The sequence below is a fragment of the Oncorhynchus keta genome, chromosome 7 (assembly GCF_023373465.1).
Source record: "Oncorhynchus keta strain PuntledgeMale-10-30-2019 chromosome 7, Oket_V2, whole genome shotgun sequence".
In the NCBI taxonomy this organism is placed as follows: domain Eukaryota; kingdom Metazoa; phylum Chordata; class Actinopteri; order Salmoniformes; family Salmonidae; genus Oncorhynchus; species Oncorhynchus keta.
The window spans coordinates 12599383-12620773 of NC_068427.1; the positions used below are offsets into that span (position 1 = coordinate 12599383).

The 21391-nt window shown below is 41.4% G+C and overlaps 2 protein-coding genes across 7 annotated transcripts in view; both read right to left on the minus strand.

Annotated features, from left to right (window-relative positions):
- The window catches only part of LOC118386005 (growth factor receptor-bound protein 14-like), a 59764-nt gene extending 49046 nt beyond the window's left edge, over window positions 1-10718 (minus strand). Inside the window, exon 1 of one of the 2 annotated variants that reach the window (XM_035773335.2) lies at window positions 10554-10718. Coding sequence is in view for 1 of the 2 variants with exons in the window: in XM_035773336.2 (XP_035629229.1) it covers window positions 10554-10609 (56 nt within the window). In the remaining variant the exon portion in view is untranslated. The remainder of the gene's footprint in view (window positions 1-10553) is intronic. The other variant, XM_035773336.2, reaches the window with a different exon arrangement.
- An 861-nt stretch (window positions 10719-11579) lies between these two features.
- cobll1b (cordon-bleu WH2 repeat protein-like 1b) overlaps window positions 11580-21391 on the minus strand; it is a 34246-nt gene continuing 24434 nt past the window's right edge. For 4 of the 5 annotated variants that reach the window (XM_035773341.2, XM_035773340.2, XM_035773344.2 and 1 more), the window contains 9 exons: window positions 21210-21269; window positions 20923-21017; window positions 20503-20745; window positions 20188-20305; window positions 15259-15520; window positions 15076-15161; window positions 13573-14936; window positions 12505-12684; window positions 11580-12114 (listed from right to left, as the gene is read on the minus strand). In XM_035773341.2, the coding sequence (XP_035629234.1) occupies window positions 12058-12114; window positions 12505-12684; window positions 13573-14936; window positions 15076-15161; window positions 15259-15520; window positions 20188-20305; window positions 20503-20745; window positions 20923-21017; window positions 21210-21269 (2465 nt within the window). In that variant the 3' untranslated portion in view covers window positions 11580-12057. The remainder of the gene's footprint in view (window positions 12115-12504; window positions 12685-13572; window positions 14937-15075; window positions 15162-15258; window positions 15521-20187; window positions 20306-20502; window positions 20746-20922; window positions 21018-21209; window positions 21270-21391) is intronic. The other variant, XM_035773342.2, reaches the window with a different exon arrangement.

Sequence of the window (21391 nt, forward strand, 5' to 3'; positions counted from 1 at the left end):
TTATGCATGAGTAAAAAGGTGTCTAGTATTTATTTTTTTTACCTTTATTTTACTAGGCAAGTCAGTTAAGAACAAATTCTTATTTTCAATGACGGCCTAGGAACAGTGGGTTAACTGCCTGTTCAGGGGCAGAACGACAGATTTGTACCTTTTCAGCTCGGGGATTCGAACTAGCAACTTTTCGGTTACTAGTCCAACGCTCTAACCACTAGGCAGAGAAGTTTAATATGATTTCTCTAATGGTCTCAAGACCACAAGCATAAATCTCCAAGGTGTACTTTTACAGACATATTGGCACCAGAAGTCTGTATTCAACAGCTTAAAAAAACAAATACATTGTTGGCATTTAAAAATATTTTCTATGTAAATATGTTTTAAAAAAGTGTCTAGTTTACAAATGTGCCTTCCATTTTCAATCCATTGAATCAATGGCGCTGGAGGTATATGAACATATCTTAACAGTGTGACCAATGGTGTGACCAATACAGAGGCTCTAACTCATTTATCATAGCAGAGTCTTTATTTTTTTCAGTAGATTGAAGTCGATTTGGGTATACTTCATCAAGATGATCTTACAGACTTTAATCCATTAGCCTCTACATGCTATATGTTTAAATCAATGATTGACTGTAGAAAGTCATATTTTGTCATTTCAGGGGGGGATTGGCCATGTATAGACCCAGAAACTGAATTAGTGTAAGAATGTAACAAATATTGAATGTAAGTAAGGTTTGTTTGGCATCTCTTGCACAAGGGAAGACCTGGCTATCAGAGCATTGGGACATAGCCACAGGTGTCAACCTGGTTTGTATGGATATTTGGGCTGAGATATAAAGGTGAGATCTGGTTTATATTAATATTGGGACTCAGTCAAAGGTGTAGACCTGGTTTGCGGGAGTACTGGAGCTTAGGTGCAGGGGTATACCTGGTTTACAGTTTGAGTATCCAGGCTTTGGCACATATTTAGACCTGGCTTAGTTGACTATTGGGGTTCAAGCACAGGTGCAGACTTTGTAGGTATGTAAATTGGAGCTGAATTACAGGTGTACCCTTGTGTGTATAAATATTGGGTCTGAAATGAAGTACACCTATTTTTTTATTTTTTATTTTATTTATTTATTTTTAATTTTTTTTTACAATTGGGCCTGACATGTAGCAGTAGACCTGTTAAAACATTAAATAAAATGGAGGTTGCACGTGCAGGTGTACACCTGGTCTGTAAGAATATTGGGGCTAAAGTACAACTGTAGACCTTGTTTGTAGGGATGTTGAGGCTTGGGCACAACTGTTTTATATATGAGCATGCCCATGGATGTACCTGCTTTACGAGTAATGGAGTGTAGAAATACACAAGGCTCATATGGCTGGGTCTGGACGGACGGCTATCGAACATTCAAATCCTCTGGCAACAAGTTTGTGGTAGGAAAAATGATTTAATGGGGCACGTGTTATAACACTGTACTACGAGTTTATCAATGAAATGACTAGCGTATTCAGGTCAGAGATCACAGGGCTAAGATATGCAAATTTGGGTGTGCAGAAATTAGCTCAATATGTTACTGTTGGTGACTTGGGGAATAGAGGCCTAAGGAAAGTGGGCCGAGGAGTATTGGAAAAGGAACTGGAGTCTACGAGTACCAAATAGTGCATTTAGGGCTATAATATGGGTATATCGGTACTTGATTGTATCAATATTAGGGAATTGGCATGTGGGTGTTAGGGTCAGGGCATGGGGTGTGTGGCTAATTGGGTTTAGGTGTGTGGGTAAGTGGGGTGTGGTATATAGATATTGGGGCTGAGGAATTGGGGTCAATGTATGTTCATTGTATTATAAGCACATCACAATTGTAACCGAGAATATAACACTTTTTTCTTTTTAACATGCTTTTCAATATTTTGTAAAAAATACAAATCTATGGAATACATGTTAGGGTTACTAATGGCTAGGGTAGGTTACTTTCTAAATGTAATCCGTTACAGTAACTCATGTTTTATTTAACTACGCAAGTCAGTTAAGAACAAATTCATATTTTCAATGACGACCTAGGAACAGTGTAACCCACTGGGGCAGAAGGACAGATTTTTACTTTGTCAGCTCGGGGATTCGATCCAGCAACCTTTCGGTTAGTGGCCCAACGATCTAACCACTAGGCTACTTGCAGTTACATGTCCACAATTGTAATCAGTAACATAACTTTTGGATTACCCAAGCTCAGTAACGTAATTGGATTACTTTTATTTGATTACTTTCCCCTTGAGGAGACAAAAATGTATATTGAACAACATCTATTGCAGGATAAAGCAATGTTAGAGTTTGCTGGCCATGAATGTATGTTGCATTTTACTTTATGGGTTGGTTATGTAGGCTTCTTATATCCCACTCTTTTCTACTACAGATACTAATACAATTAGGCTATATCTTCACCAAAGTCGGTCAAATCTCCAGTCATTCCAGTTGATTTAATACCCCTTGATTTTCAGGAAAAGGATTGTGAAATATAGCTTAGCCCAAAATTACCTGAGCATAACTCAAACTAAAAACTCATTAGCCTACTCTGTTAATGATTTTGTTGTCATGGAGGACTGATTGGTATCATTGCGTCGTGGAATTGCATGCTTTGAGCACTACCGATAAGTGCTATTTGCATGTGAAAGATGAATGCCGTATGCTGCATTTTCTATAGGACTATTAACTTTTTTTGTTGGTGTCACCTTGATATCTCAACAATTTGCAGATGTTTAAGTCTATGTTAAGTCTGTGCGAGTTTAAGCATGTGTCTGTTAGGCCTGTTTTTTTTTTATATATATATATATTTTTTTATCAGCACTAACTAGATTGAGCAATAAAAGCCCTACTTGTAGTCTTCATAAATTAAAACTTGTTTTTGACAGTATGTGGAGCACAATACCACAGAGGAAGGGAGGAAATCCCTCAAACTTTTATCCACACTATGCGGTGGTTGCAAGAGCACAATTCTCACTGGCTTTCCACTGGTCGAAAAACATTTGGGTTAAGATACACATATAAACTGAGTGTACAAAATATTGAGGACACCTGCTCTTCCTATGACAAATTGACCAGGTGAAAGCTATGATCTCTTATTGAGGTAACCTGTTAAATCCACTTAAAATCAGTGTAGATGAAGGGGAGGAGACCGGTTGAAAGAAGGATTTTTAAGCATTGAGACATGGATTGTATATGCGTGCCATTCAGAGGATGAATGGGCAAGATAAAAGATTTATGTGCCTTTGAATGGGGTATGGTAGTAGGCGCCAGGTGCACCGGTTTGTGTCAAGAACTGCAACGCTGCTGGGTTTTTCAAGCTCAACAGTTTCCCGTGTGTATGAAGAATGGTCCACCACCCAAAGGACATCCAGCCAACACAATATTAAAGTGTTCTTAATGTTTTGTAAACTCAGTGTACATTTGTGAACAGCCATCCACAACAACCACAATTTAAGGTGGCTAAATGAGAGAGCAGCACTGTGATTCACATCACTGCGCTACTGTATGTAGATTTCAATAATAAGTGTTACCCGTAGCGCACGTAGGCTACACCACTGCTGTTGTCCTTACCTCCAAGAGTTTATTCAAGTTGGATAATCATTGGATGCAGTCAGGGCCATTGGAAGATAATAGCTTGGACTGTAGCCTACAAAAGCCTACTCTTTTCACGCAATCCTTCAAAAGGCATTCGGTGTGTCATCACAGTGGTCTCTGACTTGTGGTCAGATTCGCTCATGCGGAACAAACTTACATTTGTGCCTTTTTTCAATGTTGATTTGAAAAAACAGGAGTCAAATATTTATTGCAAACATACATTATGAATTTAAAAGTAATCCTAGAAGTATTACAATATTTTTGCTGATAAAGTAACAGATTACACCCCCCTCCCCCCATGTATTCGGTAAATTCCAAGGGGAATTTGGTTACATGTCCCACTACCTGAAGATCACTTGTTTTGATTAAATATAAGTCATGTTCTGCTTTTTCTTATCACTCGATCCTAGGATTCAAATGGCCCATCACTGTGTCTTTTCACAGATAACAAAACAAGCACTAAAGGCTTTTCTTGAGAAGGACACTGAGCATCTTTTCCCAGAACATGGCTTCAGTCTCACCCTGAAGAGGCTCCTGTGTCTCAGTGTGCTTCCCAAATGGAAACCTAGTCCCTATATAGTGCGCTACTTTTGACCACAGCCCTCAGGGTCCTCAGTTGTTTTAGCAGCCCCCTAGCAATTCAGACAGATCTGTATGAAAGGGAGCTGTGTGCCTCCAGTAATGCACTCCCAGTGTAAAGGAGCCCGAGCTAACAGCACTGTCACAATAACACAGCTCCACCTGGCTTAGGTTACCTTTTCACTTTAGACACACCCTCATAAGAAAGGCCCCCTCTTTGGAGAGCACCACTGACAAAGCACGACACACACACACAAACAACAGGAAACAATAAAATAAATGACATGCTGAAGTCTCTGTAAAGGTGAATGTAAACAGTCCCATGCTTATTCATCCAATGCATAAGCAGTACGTAGGTAGACTAGTAGCCTTGCAAAAGCCTTGTGCGAGCCGGAATGGCTCATAGGGTAGGAGCCTCCCGTTTCTGTAGTGTGTAGCAGCTTGATGTACAAGTATACCCCCTGGACAGGACGCAAGTCTATTGCATTAGTGGCACAATAGTGAATTAGCGCAGTAGTGTGTGTGTGTGTGTGTGTGCGTCAGAGAGAGCGCAGACAGACAGAAAAGTAAGACAAAAAGACAGTAAGAGACAGACTAGTCAAACAATCCAACTGGGGTCCTACAAAAGCAAAGTCTGTGACAAGGACAGGGCAGAGCAGAATGAGCTGTCCAAAAATAACCCTGGCCTGAAACATATTCTTCGGCTATCAGTCAATGCAAATGCTTTCCAATTGTCCCCCAGTGGCATTTTGTAAATGACGGATCTCTATGGCAAGACGCATCATTCACCCAAATTTGTTCAAAATCGGGCCAATGGTTTCAAAGATATCGCATGGGTTAGCTAGACTCATATGCTGAGCATGTGTACCAAATGTCACCACTCAAGAGTCAAAAAGATCAATAGATATAAATGTGCCCATTATTGCGCCACCGTGTGGTCGATATTAAATGTTCTTACATATGTCGAGTATTGATAGTAGCAACGTGTACCAAATACAAATATCCTTTTACTTAACTAGGCAAGTCAGTTATGAACAAATTCTTATTTACAATGACGGCCTACCCCGGCCTCCCCTAACCCAGACATCGTTGGGCCAATTAGTGCACCGCCCTATGGGACTCCCGATCACAGCCAGCTGTGATCTAGCACTGAGATGCAGTGCCTTAGACTGCGCGCGCTACTCGGGATCCTTGGTTTATATGCATTTATGTGCCAGACCACGCCCAGGTGTTTATTGGTCAAAAGCAGCCATGTTGTTTTAGGTACTAGTCTGGAAAATTTTGTATTGAGAGACTTTTTTCCATAGATGCCACATATAAAGTTTTGTGCAGATCGGTCCCAGAAGAGTAGCATTTTAAGTATTTTCCACAAAATTCTAAATGGCAGACCTCATCAGTCCCTGAGGCAAATGTGTTCCTTGTCCAGAATTTCATGACTAAGTCAAACGAGGTGAGGGGCGGGACATTTCAAAGTTTGTATTTATAGCGCCACCATCTGACCAATCATTGTAATTTTGTAAAAGCCAAATCTTTATGGCAAGGAGCATCATTGACCCAAGTTGTCAAAATCGGGACAGTGCTGTCAGATATCGCGAGTGACTAACGAACAAATGTACGGACGGAGACAGATTCACAGTCCCCTCTCCAATTTCATTGTGGGGGACAACAATAGCTGGTGAAATCCTAAGTACATTCTAGCCTGCATGGATTATGTATGAGGAGTAATGGTTGAGTAAGATGTTGAGCACTTGTAAATTAACGGAAAGATCACAGGCCAATCATAGAGTAGCAGTGGCACCCGTTTTGTCCCTTAACCTAGGATCTAAATTGTTGTCATCATTGCACACACAGTACATGCACGGAAACAAAGCCATATTAGTGCTGTCTCCCAGAGGTCATATTGCATTCTCATACATTTAGCAGCCCCACAAAGTGATCCCCTCTCAGGACTCGATCCAACACGAAGACTGTCCACAGCATTAGCCTGGCCTTGTTAGAACAGTCTGCCCTGTCTAGCCTACACCCCAGGTTGGGAAAAACAGTGACGTCTCAATAGTTTCTATTTGGAGCTAAGGATAGAGCTTAGCATTGCTAGATCAACACGTATGTACTGTCATTATACGAGTAGTGCTGCTCGTTTCCTAGTCGATTGTTCTTACTGAATATCCTGGTCCCACCCCCCTCACCTAATATTCATGAGTTACATGGGGAGAGCAGGTGAGCTGCAATTCGTGCTACAGTAGGTTGGAAATCACAGATGATTTCGTAGGGAAAATATAAGCTCGCAAAAACAAACAAAGCCTAGGTGTCTTTCATCAAGGTGGTGTGGTTTACGTTGTAGCTGAAGAAACAGGAACGGGTCTGGGCTCATAGTGTGACTGACGTCAACATATGATCTAGCCCCTCGACTATGTTCTCGTTAGGATATGAAGTAAATAAGCAAACATTATCCTCATAATCATCATTAATTATTTGTCTCTGGAGCAGCATACTCCGCACACGCAAGTGGTACTGTGCTTATGGAAAGTGCAGAAACAGCTATTCTTAGACTGTTACGTAGAAACATAATTACGCATTAGAAAAACAGCACGTAACACACAGACTCTCACCCCAATCTGACTTTTACAGCACAACTTACTAAGCAGTCTGACCCCACATGCTCCCCAGTTCCAGCTGGCTACACTACATCAGCTGCTCTAACGGAGGACCTTGTAGAATTCAAATACCTTTCTAATGCTTCATCCTCTGTTGACGCAGAAAAGGGGAAAGCTATAATACCCCAATCTATCATTTCTTGGAGTCCCGGTTTGATGATTAGAGAGAAATGTTGTATGAGCCATTATGTGTATGACTGAGTAGCCAAAACACCTCATGCTGCTAGATGCTAGCAATAGACAAAACCCTGTGACAAAAAAAAAGATTTAGGAAACTTGGCTGTTTTGCTCCAACTCGAGAAGTGCCAAAGCTAAAAGCAGAAGAATACTATTCTCAATCCAGCAGGCAGATTACAGTAATTTAATGTGAAATATAATATTATGTGATATACTCTAATGTTACAGACTTCCAAATTTGTCATGTCTACAGTATGTAGGCAACACTAAAATTACTACTGTAAAGTAATGTAACTACTGGGAGGGGGCACAAAGAGAGAGAGAGGAAGAGAGAGCAGGAAAGAGAGAAAGAATCAGATTCTCTACACATTACTGTCTGCAATTTACATATCAAATACCACCAAGACTTGAGGGATTGTCCATCTCTGGTGAATTCTATCCTGAGTCGTGGCAGATGAAGAACTAAAGAAAGAAATCTGGCACAACACATTCAGTACCAATGATGTCATGAATATTGTCATGCTTCTTGGGTATAATCTAAATAACAGGACCACTCCACACCTGTGATTTGCCAACGTTGACCGTTACTATTGAATAACTCGGTATGGTCTTTTTTCCAGATGTAGTTTTACACAAAGTTCTGAAAATACTCCCCAATTAGTAGATAAGACTTTGGCCTGAAAGTATTTTCTCAGTAGATTATTACTATTACCAGAAAAGAGTGACACTTAAAAGTGAAGAACACTCAATAATAACTGATATGATACATTTTTAAGTATAGCACCTAATAATGGGTAAAAGCAACTTAAATTGCTTTACAAATCCCTTCTGAAAAAGGGGAAAAGACAGCTAAATTCACTGATCCCGGATTTACTGACATGCATGGATAACAGATTTGCCAAAAGAGGCAAAACATTTTTTTTTTTTTACCAATGTAGACGGTTCTTCTTTAAAACTGTAATCCTACTCTTAAAAGGATAATCCATGTGAATAGTATTTCAATGGTGTTTTCAAAAAGTACACATTCTGTCTGTTACAGGTGTGATACTGTAACTATACAATACAAGCTTGACTGATATGCACATCAATGTAAACAGAACCGCATATTGAGTAGGGTTGGACGGTATCCAGATTTAGATGCCTTCATACTGTTCCTGTACAGGGTATACGGTATTACCGGCAGCGCACACAAGAAGAGTTCATTTATTTTTGTATGCTATCAAGTACTTGCTATTTCCCATAGCAGACGCTAGGTAAATGCTAACAAACGCAAGCAAACATAAACTAAATGCAAGGACAGATAACCCAGCACATAAAGTTATACAACTATCTCAAAAGGCCACCCACACTTAATCCTTGGAGGGGATTGATGGTCTCTGCTGTAACCAAGAAACTTCCTCTTGAAAGCTAGCCACCTATTGCTAGCAAGTTAGCAAAACAAATGCATAACTGGAGCCCTGAGCTGGAGGAAATCTATTTGGCACTTAGATAGTCAACTTGTAGTTATAAGATATTTATCTGGCAAACATTAGTAGTGAATTTCAAGTGTAACTTGATCACCTCTCTTGTGCTGCTCAACACGAAACATAATTTTGCTCCATGCGCTCTTTGTAAACAAGCATACCATGTGACTAGCTCAATTGAATTATTGTGAATAAAAAAATACAAATAAAACGACACTATAGAAAAATCATAGTCAGTATTTCAAAATACCCCGGTATCCGGTCCAAGCAAAATATTTAGCGATACAGTCTTAAATTATTATTATTTTAATTAGCTAAATCCATCAGTTGAGCAAACTGGCATCTGTAAAAAGAAAAAAAAACTGTTCTCAGTAAATAAAAATGTTCAGCTGGATCCACTTCAGGGGACTATCACATCATGCCCTCTTATTCCACTGCATGAACTCAGGCATTCAAAAAGACAGGCAAAATACCCAAGAGCATAATAAATTACAGGCTGTACTTTACAGCCTACAATAGTACACTTGTAAACACTCAGACTGCCTGGTGTCCTCAACCACTCTCAATATTGTATATTCAGAGATATTGCTGCTCATTATAATGAAAGATTAACATGCATCTGTCGAGCACACACTCTTTGCAACTCTAGGAGAAAATACTTGAAAACGTGTAGATAACATTTGCTAAATCTGTTACAGCATAGCCTGTTCCCTGAGTGTACAAAAGCTCTAGGCTGAAGAGCTTTTAGCCTCTGAGTGTTTTGCAGGAGATAGGCCCTAAGTGGATATTTTAGAGGTCTCCTTATCAAACTACTAAAAATACACACCCATTCTTGAAGAATTTTATATGAGGCAATAACCTGCAATGAATTTCAAACCTAGTCAGGGTTAGGAAGCAAAATGGTTAAAAAAATTAAAAAATATCATTATTTAATTCCTAACGGCTATGCACCAACTTGATCATGCCTCTTTAAAACTTACTACCTTCAAGACCAAAAGCAAAGACATGATGCTACAATTTAATAATTATTATATTTGACCAATAACAGCTTGACATTTAAGTCATACATTATAAATAATTTAACATTTGTACATAAATATTTTACACATTTAGTCATGGTCAGTTAAGTGCTATAATAGGATACTATTGTTTTTACTTTAGTGACGGTTAGGGTGACTGCACCCTATATGGCCTTGTGCTCTAATAATGACATGTAGGCTAGGCCATATGGATTTCAATGTCGAGCCATGACTCGGTTGGTTCATACAAACAGCCAGATGGCAGTAGTATGGTATTGAAGTTACATATTACGGTAGTCTGTGTGAAATAAAGCGCTAGAATAGTCCATTTGTAATATTCATCATGACAAAGTTGTAGTTTATCGGTTTGTTTTTGCTGAACATTTTTGAAATTACGTTTTGAATTGTGAATGTATAATGAAGGGTTACAGCTTTTAGTTGTATTTTCACCGCTGTGATATACAATATTTTGGGTTATGTAAAATGTATTTTTGCAGCTGTTTGATGCTGGTTTACAAAACCGAAAGTAAATGACGCAAAAACTAAAAACTTTAAAGAGGAGGGGGGTCTCATGAAGGAAACAATAGTATACTGGGCGGTGGAAGAGCTGCAGGAATGCCCACATGCAGGAACGTCCGAATTGTGGGCTGCAGTTGCACACTGTAGATTCTTAGACTTGTTATCAATTAGAATGATAGATCTATAACTAAATGTCTATGTTCATTTGGTCCGGTTGCCAAAAAAGTGACATTGTAGCTTTTAAAAGGCTAAATTATTTCACCTCAGCCTCTTATGACATAGACAAGACAGGTAGGCTGCACGTGTTTTAGCTTTACGGTCACAATAACATGCATGACACACATCGTCTGTCAGAAAATAAGATTACGAGTCAACATATTCGAAGGACATCTAAAAACACAACGGGATAGGTCGAGGACACCATGTAACCATCGACATTAACATAATTACACAGTAGGCTAGCTATACTCTTTATCGGTATAACTCAAACAATTAGCCTATGCCAGCGCTCCCTAGAACATGGTTTATTGCAACATAATACCTGCCGGTCGCTGAAATAGCACTGTTACTGCATATCGCTTCCTCTCTCGTCTTCATCCCTGTCTTTGAGGTGTTTGCTCATCTAGTCCACGCGTTCTCCCTGGACAGGTGTTTATATTTACGTATGCATTACGTCATGCACAGCCCTCACGTTTTACCTGAGAGGGGTCTGGCGCGCCACAAACATACCTACTTGTTAACAAAATTAAGGAAGTTTCCTTTAAAATTATTCATAAATATTATCCTGCCAACCACTATATGAAGAAGTTTAAGGAAAACATCAACTCAAATTGCTCCTTTTGTAATGACCACCCAGAAACAGTTGTGCATCTTTTTTGGCATTGTATGCATGTACAAAAACTGTGGCAAGACATCAGTAGATTTATAATTGAACACATTTCTGAAGATTTTACACTATTGTGGAGAGATGTACTGTTTGGACTCTTTACATACAATAAGCGGAATAATTTTTATGTAATTAATTTCATTATTCTTTTGGCCAAATTTCATATACACAAATGTAAATTTACAAACAGAAAACCACATTTTCGTATCCTACAAAAAGAAATTGAACTGTATTTTAAGACGGTTAAATGCTCTACTAACAAAAAAGCTGTTAGAATTGTAAGTATATGCATGTCCCTTAAGGTCCTTGTGTAATTGTAATGTGATATTGTACCCCCTAGCTCGATTGTCCATTGTTTGTAATCTATGTATGCTTGTGTTCCCTCATGTGCTTTATGTATTGATTTGTTGTTTATAAAAAAACAATAAAAAAAAAATTAAAAAAGAGAGGGGTCTGGCGCTGAGATCCGGACTGAAAAATGGTTCAATCTTGTAGAGAGAAGAATCAGCTTACTTTTTATGGGATGTTGTTTTGTACCGTTTAATTGTAGTTGTAGAAGCATGCTTCGTTTCAGTTACGGTACCTTTTGTACTTTTAATAACATGAATTGTCTAGTGTATATTAAGATTTGGTTGCAATTAGTGTTTAAGTCATTCAGAAAATAGTCAGTGAGATACACTCTTTGATTGTCAATAGTTTAATATGCTGTGAATGTAACTTTAATACATAACAGAGAAATACTTTACATACCAGTGTATGTCCGGGCACAGCTTTATCAAAACCAAATGAGTAACATAAAATAAAATAAATGGACTGAGGAATTTATAAGTACCACTTTCAGGTCAGTCCAATTATTGACCTCTTCAAAATGGTAGACAGTACTAAATAGGCTACTGTATTTTCTCAATGAAAATTACAACTCAATATTAAAACTAATAATATACATATTTGTTGGCAAATTAAGACAGCTGAAAAGTCCAATATGAATCAAATTTCAAACACAATTGGGAATAATACATACAATTATTTCATAACATCAAAATTATATGTGGAGGACATAAATTACTGTATCTCATAACAAAACAGAAAAAGTAGTCTTCTACAGTGTGTAGGTTGTTGTTAAGACTAGCAACCAAGGTCTTAAAACTATCAAACAGTTTTATTCCTCTTTCCTGGGCTCAGGCACTGACAGACTCGAGGGCAGGACATCAGGCTCCTGAAAATACAACAAAAAAAAGAAGAGGGAACTTGAAACTTAATGCAATTATACATACTACATTCATGTAGTCTGAGAAGGACAAAGGTTTGGAGCTTCAGGGAAGGGGACAGCCAGTGACATGGCTGTTCAGATGGCAGGCCAGAGTGACGCTGAGCAACGCCTCAGTGCGTGTGGAAAGTAAGTCGCTCTGGATAAGAGCGTCTGCTAAATGACTTAAATGTAAATGAAAGGAGCTGAGAAGCAAAGGATCATTAGAGACATCTACAGTAAGCACTAGACTGTCACATAACATGGTGTTAAGTGGTGAGGGAGTGTCATATTACAGTAAGCAGTCTATGACACTGTCGCAATCCCTCCCCACTGTCACATATTATATCATATCCTTACTGTAGATGCCTCTGTTGACCCTTTGCTTCTCAGCTCCTCTCCACACGTACTGAGGCACCGCCCAGGGTCTTTCTGGCCTGCCATCTGAACAGTTATGTCATTGGCTGGGACACTGCACGGGTCCCCCACTCCCTGGAGCTCCAAGCCTTTGTCCTTCACCCAATCGCTATTGTCACTGCCCTGTGCTCAGCGGAGAAGACACAATGTACACAATCAATCATGACTCAGAACTGAGTGTGCCAGTCAATACAGAGAAACTCAAAAGAAGACACTGCTGTACCTGCTTTAGATACATCAACCACCAGTACACCACGGTATAGGCCTGGTACAGAGAGTCCTTCGGGAATAACTATGGTAAAAGACACGCGCTCAGGCTATTCACAAGGAGATACAAAGTGTGGCTCCCCAAGGACGGGCACATCATTGACACGCAGGCACACCGGCCCAGTCTCTGATGGAGGGGACGTGTCATAGGTCAAGGTGTCTAAGAGGTGGGATAAGCAGCTAGGATTGTTTACCAGGCCACACTGGGGGGGGCGACGACACACACACCCAACCTAGAAACAAAAGCTCATTGTAGTGTGCTAATTCCATTGAGAGAAAATTGTATATACATATTCTCAGAGGAGTACACCTCCCCTTTCCTGTGTTATTGAAAAGTCTCAAAGCTGACCCTAGAGGACATGGGAAAACAGCAGACTGAAGAGTTCATCTGAGGGTAGTCAAATGTTTAAAGATAGCACAGACAGTGAAACATGGATCACTTTTAATTCATCTTGTGAAGAGAGATTCAATTCTCCTGCAAAGTATTTTTAAAAGGTAGTCCTATGCTTTGAACTTCAATACAAGTATCAAAGCAATCAACATTTGAGCCTCTGAATTTTAAGGGAAAAGCAACTTTCATTGAGCTGCGAAGATACACTATCCTCTTTTAGAAATGAATTGAATGAGATAAATATACAGATTCCCACTGTATGTTCTGATATAGAGAATATAATAGTCCCTGGTCAGCTCATTGGATGGCTTCTAATTGAAAGAACATGACACAAAACATCTGCAACGACTCACCTTATCCCCATCTGTTCCTTTAGGATCTTTAACAAAAAAGCTGCTTGTGATTGGGTAGAATGGTGGCGAGCAAGGAGATGGTGAGGTGGACCCAGTGGATAAGGACTGGGACCTTTTGACTGCCGAAGATACAGCTTGGGCAAAGCGGGATGGGGTAGTAGGAGAGTAGGGTTTGGGAGCAGTAAAACTCCTCAATTTCTCCAGGCTCAGTCCTGGGGATGGGGGCGCCCTGACGGGACTGGGCCGTGGAGGGGGCACACTTCTGCTCTCTTCTTCCTTTGGCCTCAGCTCCACCTCAACTATCTCAGCGCCCTCTGATGTCTCCTTGTCCCACTGCACCGGAGGAGGAGGAGGGGGGAAGCTGCCCCCTACTGGCTGCAGGGCCTGCCCTGCTGCTGCTGCCACTACACTGCCTGGAGCCTCCCTCTGGCCAGCGTCAGGACTGGCACTCAAACGTTTCACTGCAGCCGAGGTAACGTAAAACCCAGGTGTTCTTTTGTGCTGTGGCAAGCGAAAAGAGCCAGGCTTGGGTTTAGTTGCGGGTGGAATTCTCATCTCCTTGACCTCTGCTATGGAGCCTGCTTGGTCTCCACCACTAGCAGGGGATGGAATCTTGTCATCTCTTGCAAGAATTATTGTTGTCGGTGTTGAGGGGGAGTGAATAGACTCGATCAGGTTGCCATTTACAGTGCTCTCACTAGTAGTAGTGCTGTAGACTTGCTGAGACTGATAGTCTTCCAGAGGTACAGTAGACGGCAGCTCTGTCTGTTGTGTTCTGACCTGTAGCTGCTCAGCCTCTTTGAGTTCAAGTGAACCAATATCTACTTCCTTCTCTAGAGCCACATAAGGGGACTCCAACGTTAGCTCTACCTCAAAGTATCTCAGTTTCTCCAGAGTCTTCTGAGGCACGATAGTGTACGTAGTCATCCCCACCTTGGGGATGTAGTCCCTGGTCAGCTCATTGGATGGCTTCGGTGGGGCCGGGGCACTTTGAGTGGATGTTTGGTCCCGACGGGCTGCTGAGGAAGGAGATAAGGCAGGTGTGATGGGTTCGTCAGTGGTCAGCAGCTTCTCTGTGGATGTGGACATGTCCCTCTTCTGGACCACCGCTCCAGAGGTAGAGGCTTTGGCAGGGAGACAGGGGGTGCTGGTGGCCGCTGGTGGTTCATCACAGGAGGGTTCAGTGTCCAGTTGATCGGAGGCCTGTGTTCCTGTGCTCTGTGTCACTGGCTGGGCTGCTGGTGGGCTGATAGTAGGAGAGCTCTCAGTACTACATTCACCTTTGGCCCCATCTTGTGTTGTGGAATCTTCACATGGCAAACCTGTCTGGTCACTTATTTCCTCTGCTTGGCATGGAGGGCTTTCTGGAGAACATAAATAACATGATTTAGTACAAAGTAGACATGGATTTTGCCACATTGCTTCTAAAGCTATAGCATTACATCCATAGTTAACGCATTAGGAACTTGATGTATTTGAATTCATCACTACTTGTAAACCTACCAGCACCTTCTGTTTCAGATGTGTCCATCCCCACACTCAGCATGGGAACCGTGCACTCAGCGTTGTTCAGCATGCTGTGGACTAGTCTGTCAAAAACAGGAGTTAAGAAAAGCAATGCAAAAAACCGAAGTCAAAGATGCACTACTTCATTCATAATGTAGGACTAACTGCTAGAGTTCGTACTTGCCATCTGAGGACAGATCACAAGACTGATCTTCCCCCGCTGGGCACTCGCTCTCAGACAGTGGGGAGGTCTCCATCTCAGCATGTGGGGCGTCCGGGGATGGAGAGAGACCCTCGGTTCTCTCAGAGTCCACGGAGATGTCTGCTGTTGACAGGTTAAGGCTGCTGTCGTCCTCCTGGACATCACTCATAGAGTCTAGGATCACAGAGGCAGTGGTCTCCTCCTGCTCCACGATCTCTTCCAGTGTAGTAGGTTGGCCACCTGCAGCACAACAGGATGGAGATGACAAAGGACAGAGTGAAAAGGAAGCCTGTACAGAATAAAAAAAATATACCAAAACATGCATCCAGTTTGCAACAAGGAACTAAAGTAATACTGAAAAAAAAATATGGCAAAGCAATTAACTTTGTCCTGAACGCAAAGTTATGTTTGGGGCAAATCCAATATAACACATTACTACTCTCCATATTTTCAAGCTTAGTGGTTATGGGTATGCTTGTAATCGTTAAGGACTGGGGAGTTTCAGGATGAAAAAGAAACAGAATGGAGCTAAGCACAGGCAAAATCTTAGATAAAAAACCTGTTTGTCTGCTTTCCACCAGACACTGGGAGATGAATTTCCCTTTCAACAGGACAATAATGAAAAACAAGGCCAAATCTACACTGGAGATGCTTACCAAGAAGACAGTGAATGTTCCTGAGTGGCTGAGACACAGTTTTGACTTAAATCTACATAATACTCTGTGGCAAGACCTGCAAATTGTTGCCTCGAAATGATCAACAACCAATTTGACAGAGATTGAAGAATTTTGAAAAGAATAAATGGGCAAATGTTGCACAATCCAGGTGTGGAAAGCTCTTAGAGACTTACCCAGAAAGACTCAGAGCTGTAATTGCTGCCAAAGGTGCTTCTATAAAGTATTGACTCAGGTGTGTGAATACTTACAGTACAGTGAAAAAGTATTTGCCCCATTTAAAATGCTCTACCTTTGCAAATGTTTGATACTGACTGTTATCAGATCTTCACCAAAATATATAATATTAGACAAAGGGAACCTGAGTGAACAAATAACGCTACAATTACAGTACATACTCATTTTGTTTATTATTTCATAAACAAAGTTATGCAACACCCAATGCCCCGGTCTGAAAAAGTAATTACCCCTTCCACTCAATAACAGGTTGTGCCACCTTTAGCTGCAATGACTCCAACCAAACGCTTCCTGTAGTTGTAGCTCAGTCTCATGTCACTGTGGAAGAATTTCGGCCTACTCTTCCATGCAGAACTGCTTTAACTCGGCAACATTTGTGGGTTTTCAAGCACGAGCTGCTCGTTTCAAGTCCTGCCACAACATCTCAATTGGGATTAGGGCTGGACTTTAACTAGGCCATTCCAAAACTATTTTTATTTTTGCTTTTTAGCCATTTTCGTGTAGACTTGTGTGTTTTGGATCATTGTCTTGCTGCATGACCCAGCTGTGTTTCAGCTTCAGCTCACAGACGGATGGCCTGACATTCTCCTGTAGGATTCTCTGATACAGAGCAGAATGCATGGTTCCTTCTATTAAGGCAAGTCGTCCAGGTCCTGAGACAGCAAAGCATCACCAAACCGTCACACTACCACTACCATGCTTGACCGTTGGTATGAGGTTCTTACTGTAGAATGCAGTGTTTGGTTTTCACCAGGCATAATGGGACCCATGGCGTTCAAAAGGTTTTAACTTTGGACTCATCTGTCCATAGAACATTCTTCCAAGAGTCTTGATGATCATCCAGGTGCCTCCAGGTGATTTTTAACAAACTTGAGTCAACTTTTTGGACAAGATGGGTCTCATGTCAGGCAAATATAGACATCGGCCCGATGTCTAGTGTAACGCAGATGTGCAAAACCGATGTCAAAGCTGACGTACCTACATTATATTAGGTATGCACATGACGTAATGACGCCATGTAAAATTTTGCACAACACAGCATTCCTAACCTAGCCCACAATGTCTGCCGTGTGGATCGAGCAGTCAACAAGTCGAGCAGTCATTTGAAAGAGTAAGAACATTTCAGCGAGACAACCAAAACGTCAAGATAATGAAATTCATTGCACTTGACAATCAACTGTCGTGTCGTGGGTGATGTTGGCTTTCGCCGACTAGTCGAGCACCGGTACACACAATAAAGTGCGCTATTTTTCAGATGTTGCCCTACCGGAGTTACACAGTAGTGGCTTCACTGCTATTAGCTTCACGACTGACATTTGGACCAGCAATATCAGCCCCATGAGCATGCGGAGTCTGACAGCACAGTGGGTCGTTGAGGATTTCGTACTGAGGAAGGTCGTATTGCATGCTCATGAATGTGCTGGTTGTCATACCTCTGCTGACATTTCAATAGCATTTGAGGACATGTTTGAAACATGAACACACCAGTGTACTCCATTCGAACAACTGATTTGAGAAAGAATCTCATCAACTGCGCTTGCAGCAGACGTGATACCCTCTGTCATGGCATTGAAACGCCTGCTCAACAAAACTGCCGACACAGGCTGTGAACAATTCAGCGGCATTCTCTCTTTATTGTGTCACCACCATGCTCGATGCTATGTACCAAGACCGCTACTTCAATGCAGACAAGAAACAGGGTTTACGTGAAATGTTACATACACAGCTGGAGAAGATAGAAATGGACACAGTGACAGTGCGCACAGAGGAAGAGAGGCTGCGGACAGACAGAGCTGAAACTTCACTGCTTGGCATGTTTGATGAAATCCTGGTTGAGAATGAAATGATTGAACAAATAAACAACGAAACAGCACAGCAAGTAAGTGAAAGAAATAGGTTTTGATTATGTTTTACTGGCAATGGGGACATAAGTAAATTCCCCCCAAAATGTCTTTTTGGACAGTGTGGTGTGTGTAACCTTTATTTAACTAGGCAAGTCAGTTAAGAACAAAAGCTTAATTACAATGAAGGCCTACCCCGGTCAAACCCGGACGACGCTGGGCCAATTGCGCCCTATGGGACTCCCAAACACAGCTGGATGTGATACAGTATGAATTCGAACCAGGGACTGTAGTGACACCTCGTGCACTGAGATGCAGTGCCTTAGACCGCTGCGTCCATGTGTGTGTGTAGACTATTTAAAATGTACTAGAATGCATAAAAGGCCGCTAAAATGTTTTTTTTTGGCAAGGAAAATATTGGTATTGGCTAAAAATGTCACTAATTACTAAAAATGTCACTAATTACTAGTGTCACTTTCACAATCACACAACAGCGAACATAATATTATTGTGTTCGGGATACTTCAGACAAGTGAATTGGGCTTAATGAAGACATCTAGCATCTCATATTCCCCTCTAGTTCTTCTCTCGGCACTTCAAGGCCATCACAGGGAAACAGAGAGCAGAAGGAACATTCAGCAGGCTGGTTATACAAAAGCTGAGACTCCTCACTGTGCAGTCTGATGTGGAACTGAAATGAACAGCCGTGGGACGTCAGGGAGAGACATCCAGAATCGGGGCTTGATCTTTCTCTGCGAAGTCGATGATGTGAAGCCAGCGGGGGAGGGAGGGCAGATGGAAGATGTAGCAATACAAGCAGAGAGCAGTCACATCTTTTATTCATACGATCTGGGATAATTGGCTAGTGTAGTATTCAAATACTGAACGTACAAATTACATTTCTATGAAATACACGCAGGTCTGACAACACAAGGAGTTGACGTGTGGAAAGCATAACTGGAGACTTGTTACAAAAGACTGGAACAGAGCGGAAACAATTATCAAAAGAGCCATTTGAAAATGCAAAAACACAATTCAGAATAAACAAGAGGATGATGGCTAGATCCAACGCAAAGTCTCCCGGGGCTGTCTGTATTGCTGAACGACTGGGAGTGATTAGAACGTACTTCATGTATATTTAACCTTTAAAAAGATCACTAAAGATCATTCCTCTCTCACAGAAAGCATGCAACCCAATCTAAGCTAGTCAGTAACAGGTATAACCAAAAGCCGGTATTCAATCAATAGCAGGTAGTGGATTTCCGGATAGTCCTTTCCGACCTGTTTCCCTTGAATAACAGTGTGTCTGATTTCCATCACTTTATAATCATAAACCCATAGAAATCCATGCATTGGATCAAAAGTCTGGAAACGGTCGTTCAATGTATCGCAACTAAGTAATGCATGTATTTACGTCTGTATTGTTGTGTTCAAGAGTGTATTTTGTTTGACCAATTTGATCATATTGAGGTGGAAACACGCAGCAAGAAAATCAACAGGACACGTTCATCCGATTGACGGAACGTGTGGGAAGGAGAAGCAGCAGGCCAGCGCAGGAAGAGGAGATGCTTGAGGAGGAGGTGAAAGAGGCAGCAGAGCAGAGTGGGTAGGAGAGACAACAGGAAGCTTGCGCCAGCGCAGAATCTCCCTCGGGCACTAAAGTCTGGTGACGCGCAGGCTGCAAGTTTAGGAGGGAGGAAGTACTGATAGAACGTGGTGTTTACCCTTATGGAGGAACATAATAATATATATATATATATATATCTCCCATGAGATCACAACATTTTTTGCTTTTCTGAATTGTATTCAAACTCTCGAGTACTGAAGGCTCCACAAGTGTAGCCATTTCATTCTGTAACTGTTTCATATTGACCACTAGGAGGCATCGGAGTCAAATACAATGACTGCAACTCCCACTGATCAATCATTGGTCTTATTTACTATTCTCAGTTGTTGACTTTAGAGACCAAAGTACAATATATGTACTCAAGGTCTCAAACCAGAAGAAAGAGCAACTAAATCACCAACATCCCAAAAAACTTTTCAGGTAACTCCCCAATGTAAGAAACTACACCTGAAATACAGTATCTAGACAGGGGCTTGAGCACAAGCCGATTCAATACAGTACATATGAATTCAGTGAAACCACTCTTACCTCTATCTAGCAAAGTTTCATCTTGGACAACCACTCCAGGAGATGCGGGGGGTGGAGGAGCCTTGCGCTTTGTCCTCTTCAGTGAAGACTCTGTTCTGCGACTCAGACCAGTCGTCATCTCCACAACAGAAGAGGAAAACGAGTTAGTTGAAGTATGCAAAGAAGTAACCTACCTGAAATGATTGATTTGCTTGTCTAGGATTTCAATTTTAAAAATGCATCATGAGCCATTTCTCTGGACATACTAATAACTACCTTTACAAATAGACCTGGTAAAGCCAGAGCACAGGTCCAGTCGGGTTGAGTCCCACTCACCTGGTCACCATCCGTTTGGGTTTCGGGCTCCGAGGCGGAGATGGACCTCTGGCGATGGCTGAGGTTAGAGGGGGGGCTCTGGGACACCAGCATTGGTGGCAGAGGGGCCCGTCTCTTCTTTGACATGTCAGAAGGCATGGTGCTGCAGTTGAATGTGGAGGAGTGGGCACTGAGTGAGCTCATGCTGAGAGGTCGAGGCCTGCTAGGGAAGACTGGGGACGCCGGGGCACTGGCAGTCATTCCCTTCAAAGAGCAAACAAACATCCAATCAGATCCTGATCAAAGGCCTGTTTTCTGCAGTAAGCAAAGAGAAAACTATCCAATCACATGGCTGTGACAATATCCCCATGCCCCACCCACACACACGCATTTAACTCATAAATCAGCCCAAACTGACCTGTAAATGAACATAGTACACACCTGCTCAGGTTTCTTCTTACTTCTCCTGAATAGACTGAACAATCCCTTGTTTTCTTTCTCCTTCTGGATTTTATCTTTGCTGGGTGGAATGGTATCTGTTAGGAATATACAGATCCCGGCCATTTCACTGTTGTAGTCGGCGCACGTGACAAATACACTTTGATTTGATCTTACTAACAACGTTTCTTAAATCTCTTGTCAAAATTATTGATGAACTTCAAATGCATAATGTCACTGGTAAATAGAAATCGCAAAACTAAAACCCATGTAAAATCATGTTACATTACCTAGATGACCTTGGTGAGTTGGTGTAGTAGGTGAGGCAGGTACATCTGTTGAGTACATAGCTATGGAAGAGAAGGTGGAAATTATATGCGGTAGTAAATGCACCTGTGTAATTGTAAAATGAATGAATGAATGGTGAATAGTGTTTATTCAGAATAAGTCTCTTGTTGACAGACTTAACACA